The sequence below is a fragment of the Acomys russatus genome, chromosome 28 (genome assembly GCF_903995435.1).
Source record: "Acomys russatus chromosome 28, mAcoRus1.1, whole genome shotgun sequence".
Lineage (NCBI taxonomy): Eukaryota > Metazoa > Chordata > Mammalia > Rodentia > Muridae > Acomys > Acomys russatus.
In genome coordinates this window covers 29,078,527-29,093,549 of record NC_067164.1, presented here as the reverse complement: position 1 = coordinate 29,093,549, position 15,023 = coordinate 29,078,527, and the positions used below count along the sequence as shown (strand labels likewise).

At 44.2% G+C, this 15,023-nt stretch overlaps 1 protein-coding gene across 1 annotated transcript; it reads right to left on the bottom strand.

Moving 5' to 3' along the window:
- Positions 1–9,149: 9,149 nt before the first annotated feature.
- Llph (LLP homolog, long-term synaptic facilitation factor) lies at positions 9,150–12,849 on the bottom strand. Its single transcript, XM_051170256.1, has 2 exons — positions 12,611–12,849; positions 9,150–9,719 (listed from the first exon to the last, which is right to left on the bottom strand). Exons 1-2 carry the CDS (start codon positions 12,813–12,815, stop codon positions 9,550–9,552), a joined length of 375 nt encoding a protein of 124 aa, XP_051026213.1. The 5' UTR covers positions 12,816–12,849; the 3' UTR covers positions 9,150–9,549.
- Positions 12,850–15,023: the final 2,174 nt, after the last annotated feature.

Genomic DNA, 15,023 nt, shown 5'->3' with positions numbered 1-15,023 from the left:
CCCAGCACCTTGAGGTCCACTCTGTCTTTGAAGTGACTCATTGGGGAAAGCCCTTATCTTCCCATATGCACACATACCACAAAGGGCACGGAAGCTTAACACCAAATGCTGCAAAGCGAACAGTGTGAGCTGAGCCAAGGCCCATATCGTCGCTATAAATGAAGTCTAACTCATCCTCAAGCTACAGGGTTGATGGGGAGCCTTTCTTGCCATGGGTGCCATGTCTCCAGGTCCTCGCAGCTTTTCCTTCTCCATGGGCAGAGGCTAGACAAGACGCTGCAGAAGAAGGCCCAGTTCCAAAATGATTCCGCCCTGTAGGACACATGCTATTTCCACTCATATTACACTTGTCAAAGCCAGTTACCGGGGCCACAGGCGAGCGAACAGGGCGGGGAGGGAAAACTCAAGCATGGGCATAAAAGGGAATCAGAAATATTTGGTGGACAGCGCTAATAACTACCACACACACTATCCTCAAGAGAAGTCTCAATCACAACTCCCCCCCCCCCCCCAACGTGGTACTCCACAGATTAAAAACGTTTCATACATCTCTCCTGAGAGCCTCATACATCAAGGTCTGTTTTACTAGTTCCACTTTAAAGCTGAGGGGGGGGGTGCGAGCAGGCTCAAAGAAATTGACTTACTCACCCAAGGTCACATACTAGTAATGTCAGGGCTGAGATTTGAACCCTCGTTTCCTGACACTTGATCCCATCAAGAGCTATTTCTTTGATGCCTCCAGGCGGGCAGATGGGGGCAGATGCCAGGTTACAGCCGTGTGGATATCAATTGGAAATGGGGTTGCGGGGGGTCGAGGGGGAGGAGAATAGGAAGCAAATATATTGTGAAGTTTAGATCTGATCCTGCAGCTCTGGGAAGTTCACTAGCAGGGCCCTGACAGGAGGAAAGGAATTCTCTACAAGGCTTGAATGACAGCACCTCGAGGGGGGCCCTGATAGACATATTCCTGGAGGGATTTTTTCCTTCAGCCTTTCAGGAAACCAGTTTGGCAAACCAAATGAGAGGTAAGTATACTTCCAAAACTCTTCCAGAAGAACAGAAAGAATAATTAGGCTTCTACAGTGGGTTTTATCCATGTTACAGAGAAGCAGTTTAAAAGGAAAAAAAAAAAAATCAAATACAAATTTAGGAGGAAACGTAAATGTTCAAAAGTAGGCCACTAAAAAAAAGTACTGTCCCCACTAAAGACAAAATAGGAGGTGATTTTTCAAACAACACATTGTGTGTGTGTGGCTGTGTATGCATGCATTTGTGTGCATTTGCATATAGAGGCCAGGAGACAACGTCAAGTATTGATCCGTAGGCACCCACCACCTTCTTTTCTTTCCTCTTCTTTCCTGGAACTGTCAAGCAGGCTAGTTTGGCTGGCCAGTGAGACTCCTGGGTGTTCCTTCTCAGTTCCCCCCAGTGCTGGGCTTACAAACTTGTGCCACTAGGCCCACCAATTTTTAATCCTGGGTTCTGTGGCATGTCCTTATGCTTGCAAGGCATTCCTTTTTAGACTGAGGTACATCCTCAGCCCTCAAATAACACTAGAGCAGAATTCCTCATGCAATCACAGAAGAAAGCAGGGTATAAACACACAGAGCCTTAAGGCAATTATGAAAACATAGGCACAATGACATACCGTGTGTGTGTGTGTGTGTGTGTGTGTGTGTGTGTGTCTTACAAATGATTGTATCTCATTTTAGACTTCTGTGACTTGTTAAGTACTCTACAATATACATGTGTTACATTTATGAGAAAACATAGCAGAAGTTATAAAGAAACTGATGAGCTAAAACAAGATAAGTTATAAATAAAGGGGGAAAATAGCCTTTTATCTGGAGACGTAAGGAGAGAGAGAGAGAGGTGGTTTCCTATTGTTCCTTACCTCATTTCAATTTTGTTCAAATCAAAATCTATTCTGCTTTCTATGAGGCAAAGAGACCCAGTTAACGGATGGGAAGGTTTTCACTCTTAATTGTAAGAGAAGCAGACCTGAGAAAAAGATCACTACATACACACCTCAATTTCACCCAGTGGCTGCTTTTTTTTTTTTTAATGGAAAATAATACAATTAATTTTGACACTAGTCACCACGCTCTTGTTGGTGTGGCTGGTTGTCATGAATTCATGGTTTAGAAAATGACTGGCCTGAAACTACAGAGACCAGAGTCTCTGGGCTTTCCCATGAACTGCTAATATCTTGGGGGAAATCAGCTTCCAACTCCTCATCTGTTGAAAGGCATGGGGTTAACATAGGTGATCTCAGAAACATCTCAGGCCCTCAGTGCTATGACTACTTTAGTCCATATTAATTTCATGTTAATGAAACCAGCCTGTAAGTGAATTTGTGTAAACTATTTTCAGCAAGACCACCCACCACATCAGCTGTGCTGGAATGCTGTTACCCGCAACAGAGTTCTAGGTGCCGCATTGAATTAAAACAGAGCCCTTCATCTGCCGGTTACCATTTTCAAAAATGGTTTGTAGACCTGCAGGGAAATTAGCTGTGGGATTTGTGGAAAAGCTTAACGGCAAAACCCTCTTTGTTGTTTGTTTGTTTAATTCAGAGGCTGGATGGAGCCCAGTCAGAGACGGCAGGTGGGAACACATCTAAACACAAACAGGGCAACAAATGCCAGGCAGCATTTGGGGCCGCCTCCCTTGCCGGTCAGCTTCATTATCTTTTTCCCTTGTGGGTGTAACTGTCTTCGAATAGGAAAGTCGAACAGCTGGGAAGGGGCAGGAATCTAAATGAGAAAAACAAAAGAATGGGCACGTAACAGGTCTCTCTCACTCATCTCAATTCCTCAGTCAGGAACACAATCCTGATTGAATAAACACAGACACTATTCTAAGGCAGTAGTCAGCAAACCTTCTGTTTAAGGGCTATATTGTAAGGCAAGCTTTGCAGGCCATAGAAAGGAAGCTCTCTGTCCTAGCTGTTCAACTGTCCATATGAACAAATGGGGAGTGACTTGTACTAATAAAACTTTATTTAGAACTACAGACATCCAGTCTACTTGCCTACCTTTGTTTGAATATCCATTTTCTGTTCACATTGCATCCAGTTAGTGTTGGGAGATGCAGGTAAACAGGATGGACAAGAAACTAACTAGTAGAAAGACTGGAGTGGAGAAGGAGGAAGGAATGAGAAGGAGAGAGAGAGAGAGAGAGAGAGAGAGAGAGAGAGAGAGAGAGAGAGAGAGAGAGAGAGAGAGACTGCAGCAAGGATGGTGATTTGAGCGCAGGGAGGGAGGGATGGCAACACACAGTCCAATCCAGCAGGGAAGAAGGCAAAAAGAGAGCCGAGGAACACGAGGGCAGAAGCAGGAGAGCAACCCGGAAGCCAGAAACCCACGCCCATCATGGCCTCGGGGTCGCAAGGAAACATGCCACCAGGAATTTATAAATTATGATACATACAGCTAAATTCGATGACTTCAAAAAAAAAAATGCTTGACTTTCAGCCTTCTTCCATCTATATCTTTGAAGACAATAAATAGATAGATAGATAGATAGATAGATAAAAGCAATGTAAGGGGAACAGACTGAAGGAGGAAAAGGGAAATTAAGGGGATACAGAGAAAAGGGAGGTGAAAACAGAGGATCGTGAGTAAATAACAACTGGGAGCCAAAAATATGAGAAAAGAGACAAGATGATAAATGAAAAGTCTTGCTTTTTTTAGAGCCTAGCTCTGCAACCCTCTGGGCTTAACTAAGGCCCAGTCAGCAGGGACACAGAAGGTTTCCCCATCCCAGAGCCAGCTACCCACTCCGGGAGAGCCTCAGGTCTAAGCCTAGCTGGCATAGCTTGTGCTTATTTAATGACTACGGTGACCGCCTAGCCACAGGGCGAAGTCTCAGGCACTGATCACATGACTGCGGTGACCGCCTAGGCACAAGACAGAGGTCTCACGCATTGATCACACCTTAGAGTGTCCTTCCAGGAAAACCCAAAAAGGCTTGTGCTGGATCTGCAGTTCCAGCACGGCGCTCTCAGGACAAAGAACCTCACTTCCGGTTTCTTTAAACTTCATTACCTGAGATGTGGGTGTGAGGAAGGAGAATAAAAGAATTACTTGTGGGCTGTCTCAATTAAACCAGGACCTCAATGCTCTTAGCCGCCTCTATGTCTATTTCGCTATCGTGCCGGCTCTCCTTCGGAGATAACCCAGCCGGCCGGCCTCTTTTCAAAAAATGCCTGGCTCTAAGGAACACTCCAATTCAGAGAGTTCTTCTTTATATTTAACCCAAATCCTTTCTGTTATAGGCAAAAACCTGTCTCCTCAGTGGAGATGTGGAACAGCTGGCCCTCATTCACTTCGTGGCAACTCTTCTTAGAGATTCATAGCCTTATAAAGAACATTCACAGCACCCTCACCTAAGACACACAGCTTCCTTTTTAAAAGATATTCCCCAATAGTCTTCTTCTTTACAAATGCCAGTAACCAACTGTCTAGTACTCAGATATCCGACACCGCGCAGACACATCTACACTCCGGAAAGACAACCACCCCTCTTTGATAACTCAAGAGAAGAGGACCCGAGAGTAAATCCTTTGTACCTGAGTTATTAGGTATCTGCTAATTTGAAGTTTGCCTTGGAACAAAGAACATAGCAGTGCCTGGATCTGACCAGGAAGGCATGAGAAGGACCAGTCCTTGGCTAACTTCTTACAGCTCCGTTCCCGCTCAGCAGCTATTTGAGAGAGCAAAGGGAGGCATCTTAGAATCTTGACAAATCGCACCCCATGTCGAACTCTCGATGAAATTTGTAACTGTCTTCTCCCCATCACACATCTCAAACTCTTTCTTCTTGAAAGCATTTTTTTTCAAAAAAAAAAAAAATCTGGAACAATACAAAAGATCTTCACAGCTGACTTTTAGGAGAAAACAACATATGTGCATGAACATCTGTGCCTTCCCTGAGCTATTTTTTTTTCCTCATTATTGTCAAGAGAAAAGAAGTTTAGTGGAATGTTCCTGCATAGCGGCACAAGGCTATAATACTCCCTGTTGATTACATATAAAAGACACAAAATATTAGTTTATTAAAAGCAGCTTCAACCTCTGCTGTACAAAGCAGCCCTCCGATGGAACAGATTTATGAAGTAACGGCTGAAAGGTATGCAGATCACAAGATCCATGACAAATGTACTTTATTACATGGATCAGAGATTCCATATGTACAAGCAGTTACTGTACAATGATACACAACACCCGACTAAGACCACTTAAAGGTTTTGCTGATATTGAAAACTATAAAGACACACTCTGAGGGCGAGAAAGTGTTTCATAAGATAGCAAGATGCCAAGTATCCATTGCTGTAGGAAAAGCAAATATGTGTAAGCCTAACATATTAGAAAGCTATGCCATTCTTGAAATTAAAATTTGAAAGTCTTTACCCTATCCATGGCTTAAAGCAGATGTTTATAGCATTTTTCCATACTTTAATTTAGGGCTTAGTTGAATGAGTACCAGATTTAACATTAACAACATTAAGGAGATTTCAGATTTTATTCTTTTTACTAAAAAGATACTGAAGTCTATGATCATGGAGGGCCAAAAGACTAGAGAGAGCAAATAAGTATAAAGTATTTTAAAACTTAACTTAAAATGGTGTTTCTGGGCATGAAGGGAACAGCTTTCAACCTAAATATTCAATATTTTACTCCTTCAGCTGCCTCCCAACCCAGCATCCAGCATCCTCAGCTGCCTCCCAACCCAGCACCCATGCATCTTCAGCTGCCTCCCAACTCAGGGTCCAGCATCCTCAGCTGCCTCCCAGCCCAACATCCATGCATCCTCAGCTGCCTCCCAGCCCAACATCCATGCATCCTCAGCTACCTCCCAACCCAGCGTCCAGCATCCTTAGCTGGCCATTTCATCCCCTGGCACCCTAGACACAGTCGCCTCTGTAGATGGACTCTGTCTTTGCAGTTTTCTATTCTACATTTTCACTCTCTCCTGAGGATAGCGTCTGTGCTTGAACTCACACTTGCATGGCTTTGAGCATTTCCTCTTCAAACTGCCTACACTCACTTTGTAGACCAGGCTGGCCTCGAACTCACAGAGATGCACCTGCCTCTGCATCCTGAGTGCTGGGATTAAAGGCCACCAAACCCAGCTAAGCACTCAGTTTCTTTACAGTCAGGATATATCACTGTGTGCTTTAAGTAATATGTGTGCCAATGGGGGAAGTGTGTATCCACATTGACGTGACAGCAATGAAACAAAATGTGGTCAAAGTCAATTCTCCAGGCATGGTGGTCCATGCCTAGAATTCTGGAAATCAGGAGGTTGAGGCATTCCTGCAAGCTTGAGGCTAGCTTCGTCTATGAGTGCCAGACTAGTCAGGAGTACATAACAAAACCCAAGAACAAACCAATAAACAAAATCCTATTGGGCTCAACCTGAGAGCCTCAGCTGTCAGTTATTACAGCTTCTACTTAGTCTGGTCACTAACATCCTTGGCCTACAGCTGCATTTGGACCAGTTGGCACGTTTTTAAGGCAGCGTGACTTAAAGAAAGCCAGTCTGGCTTCCACCCGCAGGTTTGAGAAGGGTTCTATAAGTGACTTTGTTACTAAAGTGTGTTTGGTTTTTTTGTTTGTTTGTTTTTTGTCTTTTTACCTAACCCTGAGCCCGCTTCAACTCAGTCCCACGAGAGATTAAACCAAGTAACAAGTGGTCTACTCTAAGAGCACCTTTTTTTTTTTTTTTTTTTTTTTCTGGCTTCTCACTGTGAGAATGCATGCTTTGGAACTGCTGTCCCAGTTTTAGCTACAAGACCTTCTGTGCCTCAGTTTCCCCAAGTATAGATAACATTATCAGCCTAATCATAGGCTTCTGGATCAATTAGATGAGTTAATAATTTTAAATTTATATTCTCATTAGCACTATGGATATTTACTCTCTTTAAAGGGAAGAAGAATAGTTCCATTCTGTTTCTAATGTGTCCTGTAATTCCAAGTAATTTTTCTGCTTGCCTTGAGTGCCCCCTGGTGGTTCTACAGAAATTCTCTGGAAAGCGTTAAAAACAAGTTTGAAGAGAGACAGTTAGTCACATAAAAGATTAAAGGACTATGATGTGCTCCTCCATGTATTAGCATTTGAGAGTAAAGCGAGTGAGAGCTTATCACATCCCTCAACTGGTTTTGGAATTCTATCCTAGATTTCCTGCCATAATCTGAGATGGACACATCCTGCCAACTGCACAGTCCAGGTATTCAGAGCTGTGACCCACTCACAGCAGTCATCGGTCCAGAAGCTACGAGGCCATGATGTGCTAAGGCATGACTCTGAAGCATATTTGGTAGGAGTGTGTGGGGGGGGCGGGGGAGGCACGTTCATGTATGTGGAAGTCCTTGGCTAGTACCACGGAAGCCTCTTGTCTCCCTAGTATGAAGGCACATGCTTAAGAGCCTGGCTTTTCATGTGGGTGCTGGGAATCCAAACTTGGGTTTGCATGGTAAGCACATACCAGTGGAGCCATCTCCCAGTCTCTAACTTTTAAGTTAAAAGTGGAGAGACCAAATGTCACAAGAAAATTTTTAAGTGAACAGCCTAATACCATGAAGAGACAGGCCCTGGATGTGAGGTCAAAGCTTCTATGACTGGTTATCAAACTGAGGTTGTGAGCTACAGGAAAACACCTGTGAGCTACAGGCAGTCACCTCTTCAATTTCAGTGACACAGCCTTTACATAAGACCATAAGTAAGATAAAAGATGGCAAATGGCTAACGTCTGCAGCGTTTCATTTCGCGCACACCTGTTTCTCCCGTTTCCCCTCACGAAGTTATTGACAACAAAAAGCAATGGAGACTTTGAATGCGATCCATCTTCCAACTCCCTTTTCATCTGTCGATCCCGGGACCAAACCCAAAGCCTTGCACACACTGGGGATTAGTATTGTTACTGAACTACATGGCTAGCCTTTTCTTGCTGCCTTCAGAAAAATGCATTTTACTTTTAAATTACTCACTAACTTTGCAATGAACTATTGAGCAAATTGAGGAGGGACTAGTTTTAAATTCCTCCTGGCATTATTTTGTAGTTACTTCTACAGCATTTGGCCACATCCATTTTGGCAGTTTACGGTCTCAGGGCCAAGTAACCTTACTCTATTTCTTTTTGTGTGTTTCCTGTGAAGCTAATTTTTTTCAGAGCAGATGCAGAGGTCTCAGCATTCCTAGCATTTGCAAAGTCCCTGGTTTTATTCTGCACATAAGGTGGTGAATCTGACTAGAATGAAATTTCTGATGGAATACTAAATTTAGCTTAAAATTAAATAATTAAAACTAACATAAAGTATACGGAGACAGATCCAACTGAAAGCCATCTCACCGATATGTAAAGAGTCGGGTAGCATAGTCGTGCTAATAACAGGTCTCTTCACAAGCAACACTAAGTTAACTAAAAACCCATCAATGTTTACATATGGGACACTTCCCAAGTGGATATATGCAAACATATTTCAACCAAACATCCAGAGAAACTGATTTTAAGTAAGCCGCTCTGGGAAATACTACACTTTACTATTTATGGCAACACAATAAAAATTATGTTAATCTGTACATGTTAATTATTACTATATGTAAATGTTAATCTTAGATTAGAGGCATCTGGTTTTCTTAGTACCTTGAAACTTTAAAGATAGATAAAAGAAAATGTCAAACTCCAAGATCTGCACACAAAATATCTTTTATTATGAATTATAGAGGATAAAAACTTCAAGTAAGTACTACTTGTAAGATCCATTATGCCCTTTTATTATTTTTGTTTCTCAACATAGGGCTTCTCTGCGTAGCCTTGGCTGTCCTTGAACTCACAGAGATCGGAATGCCTCTGCCTCCCAAGTGCTGGGATTAAAGGGGTGTACCAACACACCCTACTTAACTATGCCCTTTTATTAAGTACTTCTCTTTTAGTTGTGTGTGAGAGAGAGAGAGAGAGAGAGAGGAGAGAGGAGAGAGAGAGAGAGAGAGAGAGAGAGAGAGAGAGAGAGAGAGAGAGAGAGAGAGAGAGAGAGCGCGAGCGCACATGAACCAGCAAGGGCCAGAAGAGGGTGCATCCCCAGGAGCTGGTTTTGAGCCACCCAACAAGAAACAGAAGTTGAGTCCTCGATAAGAGCATAAGAGCCACTCTTTCAGCCCCTTGACATGCTATTTTTATATATGACAATGTAATAGCTTTCTGTCCAAATTTTGTTGGCATAAGCATGTTTTAATCTGAGGCACTGAGTATAATTGCTATTGTAAGATCAATTAGAGCCACATTAATGCTCACAAGATTGAGATGTCTGATAATACTAAAATATTGGCAGTATCCAATTACAATTTCAGCATAACGTTCTTTCATCAGAGAAGTAATTTTATTTAAGTACCCAACAGAAATGAGTTATTTTTTTGTTTTAAACTACAGAATTAAGTCCAAACTAAAATATGAAAACAAATAACTTCCATTTAATGACAGCTGAAATCTGAAGACAGTCTGAACTGAAGTTCTGTCCCGTGTAATACTCTCCAGTTTTTAAGGGTCTACCAGGCCAGGCCCTTCGCTGCCTTGGCTTTGCTTTTCCCCCGCTTTTTTTCTCTCTTTGCCCTCAGTCTCTTTCTCTGCCTCTGGTTCATCCACACTGGGTACTGGCCATGCTGGTCTAGAAGTGTCTTTTTATTCCTTTTAATTTCAGTCTCCATCTTCATGTCATCTAAATTAAAAACAATAATGCAAAGCTATTAACATTCAAACGTGAAAAAGAACCACATAAAAACACATGAATGCAGTGGGAACATCAGAACTACACGTAGTTGCGGGGGGCAGGGTAAGGAGAACATGTTTTACAGCATCCAGTGAAGCACAATCAACGTGTTGCTGCGTGTTCCCACGTCCATTTGTGTATGCATGTATGTGCGGGTGCTTGAGGAGGAAAGACTGCTGTGCAGTCAGGGCCCTGGAGCTGGAGCTACAGTCAGCTGAAGCACCTGACATAGCTGGTAGGGAGTGAGCTCTGCAAGAGCTCCTGGCGCTGAGCCGTCTCTTCAGCACTGAAAATTACCATCTTAGGCAGCACGTGAGAGAATATGATTTGCATTTTGAAAAGATCAAGATGCTGACATAGAAATAAGAAAAGGAGAAAGCACAGAGAGAGAAGTAGAAAGGCTAGCATCAAGGCATGGGCAGAAACTTCTGGCCATCACATTCTGATAGAGCAAGGAACGCTTTGGTTTAGACACAGAGGATGCAGAAGACTGCATGTGTTGCCCTGTGGACCTGGCTGGGCAGCTGCAATGGGGGCATGAAGAGACCCACAGACTTGAGAGTAGAGGCAGTGAGCTTTCCTGATGTGACTGAGGAGGAAGACCCCCCTCACCCTCACTTCTCTTCCCACCTGGAGGGCATCAACTCACTGTCCAGGCAGAAAGGGAGAGGACTCTTCTCTAAAGATCCTGAGAAAAAAGAAGAGGCCTGGACTCTAAGAAAGGAGATACCCTAAGAGAACCTGGAGGCACCGCAGGTATTCCACAAGTCTCCATGTTGACACACTGCCCTCCCACAATCCTAATGTGTCATCCACCACTCAAGATGTTTCCAGTCATTTTAGTATTGCTCTTAAACACCAACAACCTGCGCCAGGCATCTGAGGACAGTATCAGACATGCATGAAGGGAAGCAAGGGTGAAAGCAAGGTGTTAGGACTCCAGAGAAAACAAACAACACATACATTTCTGTTCAAATTTCAGAAGCAAGCAATACCCCTAATGAGATGAAAATAGATACCCATTAAGAACAGGAAGATGTAAAATAAGAATAGTCAAAGTTAAAAATAAAACAGTTTTGGAAGTGGAAAAATATAATAGTATACTAAGATACTACAAGATAAAATTAAGAAAATTAGGGGACACAAAAGAAAGAAGCCAGGTGCGGTGATGTATGACTGGAATCCCAGCACTCGGGAGGCAGAGGCAGGTGGATCTCAGTGAGTTTGAGGCCAGCCTGGTCTACACAGTGAGTCCAGGACAGCCAAGGCTACACAAAGAAACCTTGCCTGGAAAAAACTAAAGTAAAAAAAATTAATTCAAGGGCGCACAGGTACCTGTTGTCCAGAATTTTATAAAGAATGGTTAGAATTCATAGACAGAAGCAATCTAATTTTAAAAACAGGCAAAGGACTTAAATTGCAATGATATAGTTCATTCATTCATACATATGGTGACAAAAAAAGAAAAAGTAAGTATATGCATTGGTAGGAGGACTATAGTGTGTTTGGGCTAGTGCAGAAAATAAAGAATTTCCGTATGACTCATACCCCAAAGCACTGAAAATGGGTATTAAAAAAATAAATTGGACACTAAGACTTACTAGACCCATCACAGAAGTGTGCATGTGACCTGGATGCCAAGTAACTGCAGGCAAGTAAAATGCAATGTATACAACAAGCTAGCATTTAGTCTTTAAAAGGAAGTGGACGCACAGGCCAACATATGAAACTCAAAGAGGAGATATTAAGTTAGAAAAGCAGTGCACAAAAGATCACATACTGTATGACTCCATTTATAGGCCACAGCCCAAACAGGAACTCTATTAGTAGCTGTCAGTCTTGGGGCTGGAGAACAAGGAGAAAAACTACCAAATGGGTACAGTGTTAAAGAGACGAAAATGTTTTGGATGCAGAGGTGATGGTTGCAAAGCATCATGCTTGTACTTAAAGGTCACTCCGGTCAGGATGAAAGCGGCCGACACCGGTTTAGATTAAGGCAGTGAGGAAGAGCCGATGAGCAGAGGCGGCATGTATGTGATGAAGGGGCACAGCAAGCTGACCTCTGTCAGATCTCTCAAGGCAGCTGAGTCAAAGCAGACTGACAGAAAGGAGAGCAGGGAAGAGGAGGCCTTTCTCTTTGGAAGAACGGGATGTCTGTCTCCTTGGCCTTAAAGGCACAGACACACGTCTGTCTATCTCAGGTGGCTATTGTGGGTGCTTCACTTAGTTTGCTGCCATATCCGGGCCATTACAGTGTGAAAAACAAACAGGCATTTTCCTTGCTGAAACCAGCATTGTATACTGCCTTCAAATTTAGACCATGTCAGATGTGTAGAGTGAGGGCATGACTGCTCCAAGGTATGGCTGAAGGGAGGGTTTTTATTGTAGATGTGGGGGAAAGTAGAGCCAGAGGCATCTGGAAAAATCCAGAGTAAAGAGAAAAAGTAGTAGATTAAACATGGCCAACAGACTGACCCGGACCATGAGAGTGGGGGTGGGGTGGGGTGGGAGAGGAACAGGAGAAAGGGGGACTAAAGGAGACTTCCAGAGAGGAGCAAGAGAGAGCCAAGAGCCAAGGGAATCAAGAAGAAGAGAAGACACGGCCCAAATGTCAGGATGAGACTGGAGAAAGGGAAGCCCGTGACGTGGACAAGTTTCGAGGGCGAGGTGAGAAGAGCTCAGAGGGGCCCGGATGCCCGCATGGACTTGGGTCTTTAACAGGCACCACAGTTAGTCATCTGTCCTGTTTCCTTTGGATTTGACATGAGGGGCAAGTAGAGATGGGTAGAAAACAGTTTAAAAATTGTTTTGAAGTATATAAATTAAGCACATATGCTCACCCTTTTCATCATCGGCTCCACACTGCCTTTTCTCCTGGCACTGTCTGGGTACCACCACAGTTGCTATTTCGCTGACATCCTTCATTAAAACATCACCATCAACTTTGAGAATACTTTTAAGTCTGTTGAGCTCCCTTGGGGCGTTCTTTTTTCTCTTTTCGGCACGCATCTTCCTTTTCCACTTACTGCGTAAGCTTTTAGCCATGCTTTATCTGGTAGTTAACAAAAAAACGCAAACAAAAGAAAGTTTACTATTTACACCCTCGACTATCAAGGAAGTGGCTGGGCAGCCACCTCTTCAGAACTGGAACAAATGGAAGATCGTCTACGAAGCCTTCACGCTTGGCTTATGTGAGAATCAATGCAGAGCATACAGTGATTAAGTACAAAAATGTCAGGCCTTCTTACATCAGTGACAAATTATAAGCCAAGCCATTCTCAAAGCTGCTTAGTGGGTACAGAAAGCTAACACAACTGCCTTAAAGTTACCTACTGCCCTCCTGGTTTTGTCCCATCTGACAGTCCTAAATCCTTCACCAAGTGTTCGGTGTGAACTTTTAAAAGCTTAGCGCATAGGCCTCTCCCCTCGTGTATTCAGGCATCAATGTTCACCCCACTACACTGGGGCCTCCTTCAACTTTCATCTCTCTCCAGCCCCACACGCAGGCTCCATTTGCGCCGGCATAAAGCCCACACAACGCCCACTTCGGTAACTTCACGTTCACTGTTCCTGTGTCTGGAAATTGCTCTCCTCAAGGCTTGCTCTTTCCCTCAGACTCCTGCGTCCACACTCCTCCCTACTAGGTGCTTGCTGTTTCAATCCGAAGCTACCGTCGCCATCAGCGAGCTGCAGGGTTAATTAAGGTCTTACTCGCCTTTGGATCCCTCGGGGCCACTGCTTTGCAAACAGGACAGGTTATGTGAACCGTGGGGTGGCCAGCAACCATCAGTTATCTAAAACCACCCGAACTCTGGGTGGAGGGTTGCCGTGACCCACTCGGCCGGTCAAAGTTTGCCCGAGCTCCGCTAAGCCACAGCACCGGGAGAGCCTGGCGCCGCCATGAACATGCCGAGCCTCGCCCTCCCGAGCCCCGCACAGTCAGGCCGCGGCCAGGGTTCGCCGCGGAGGAAGGGTCCGATGCCAGTACTCCACGCCGCGAAGTGAGTCCAAACCCCGGCCACTTACCTGAGAAACACGACCACACTCCACGCGTAGGACGCCAGCCGGAAGCCCTGTACTTCCGGCTTCCGTCCAAGGCTGGCGCAAGGCATGCCGGGAATCCTGAGAGGCGCGGCCTTTGGAAGAGAGGGTAGCAGAGTAACTCTCCCTGAGACCCTGAAGCTCTGCTGGTCCCCTAAAAGCAGAAGGGATATCCATCTTGCCATTCTCAAAGCCTCAGATAGGTCCAGCCCGGCCGGGGGCACTGCTTGTAACAACCTCACGGACACAGCATACCCAAGGGATTGATTGCTCGGCTCTGAGATCATAGAGCAATTGCTGAGGTTTTTTATTTGCAGTCGACAAATTTTCCCATTTCGGCTGAGGATCCCAGGATGTACGCGGATGTGCGAATATATCAATTTGTACAATCTAAATATGTCAGATCTACTGTATGCTCAGTAAAATAATCCTCCTCCACCCCGAAGTGTTTAAAGGGTAAAATGAGCTACTTCAATCGATGTTGCTTTGTCTACACCATTACAGACCTGAGACAAAGCTGAGACTAGAGTGACTGAGATTACAAAAGTGTTTGGTTTTGTGTGTGGTTCTTGTTGCTCAGGCTATCGGGATACACATCTCTTTAACATCTGTGAAAGATATGGGTGTCTTAGGGCCTAGATAGTACCTCAGAAATTGATCGTCAGTAGGCGACTAAGTGACAAATGTTAACTACCCGGTCATACCTGCAAGCAGTGTTTTCTACAGATCACAGCATACTGCAAAACCACAGAACTGTCTTTAAGGATTTATTTTTACATTTATTGAGTATTTTGTCTGAGTGTGTATGTGCACCGCATGTGCGCTTGGTGGCAGCGGAGGCCAAAAGAGGACATCTCAACCCTTAGAACTGGAGTTGCTGTTGGTATGGGTCACCATGAGAGTGCTGGGGACTGAACCTAGGCCTTCTGCAAGAGCAGCAGGCGCCTCTTAACCACCGAACCATATCTCCAGCTCCCAAGAGTTAACTTTAATGTTGGCTTATGAGAGTCCTGTTTGGTTGCTAGCAGAGCTGTGTCTTCTTGAAGACACCGTGCGCAGTACAGCAAGTTTTGAAGTTTTTACCACAGGCAAAACACATGACATTAGAAACAGGAGGAGGAAAGTGCACAGTGGGTTTTTAACCCTCCGTATAGATGCTCTAATTTGACAGCTTCTTGTTTCATGTGTCCAAAGGCTGTGATTATTGAACAG

Coding starts and splice junctions, on each gene's coding strand:
- Llph (XM_051170256.1), bottom strand. CDS start 12,815: ATGGCTAAAAGCTTACGCAGTAAGTGGAAAAGGAAGATGCGTGCCGAA. Junction 9,720..12,610: donor TGGAGCCGATGATGAAAAGG/GTGAGCATATGT, acceptor TTTTTAATTTAG/ATGACATGAAGATGGAGACT.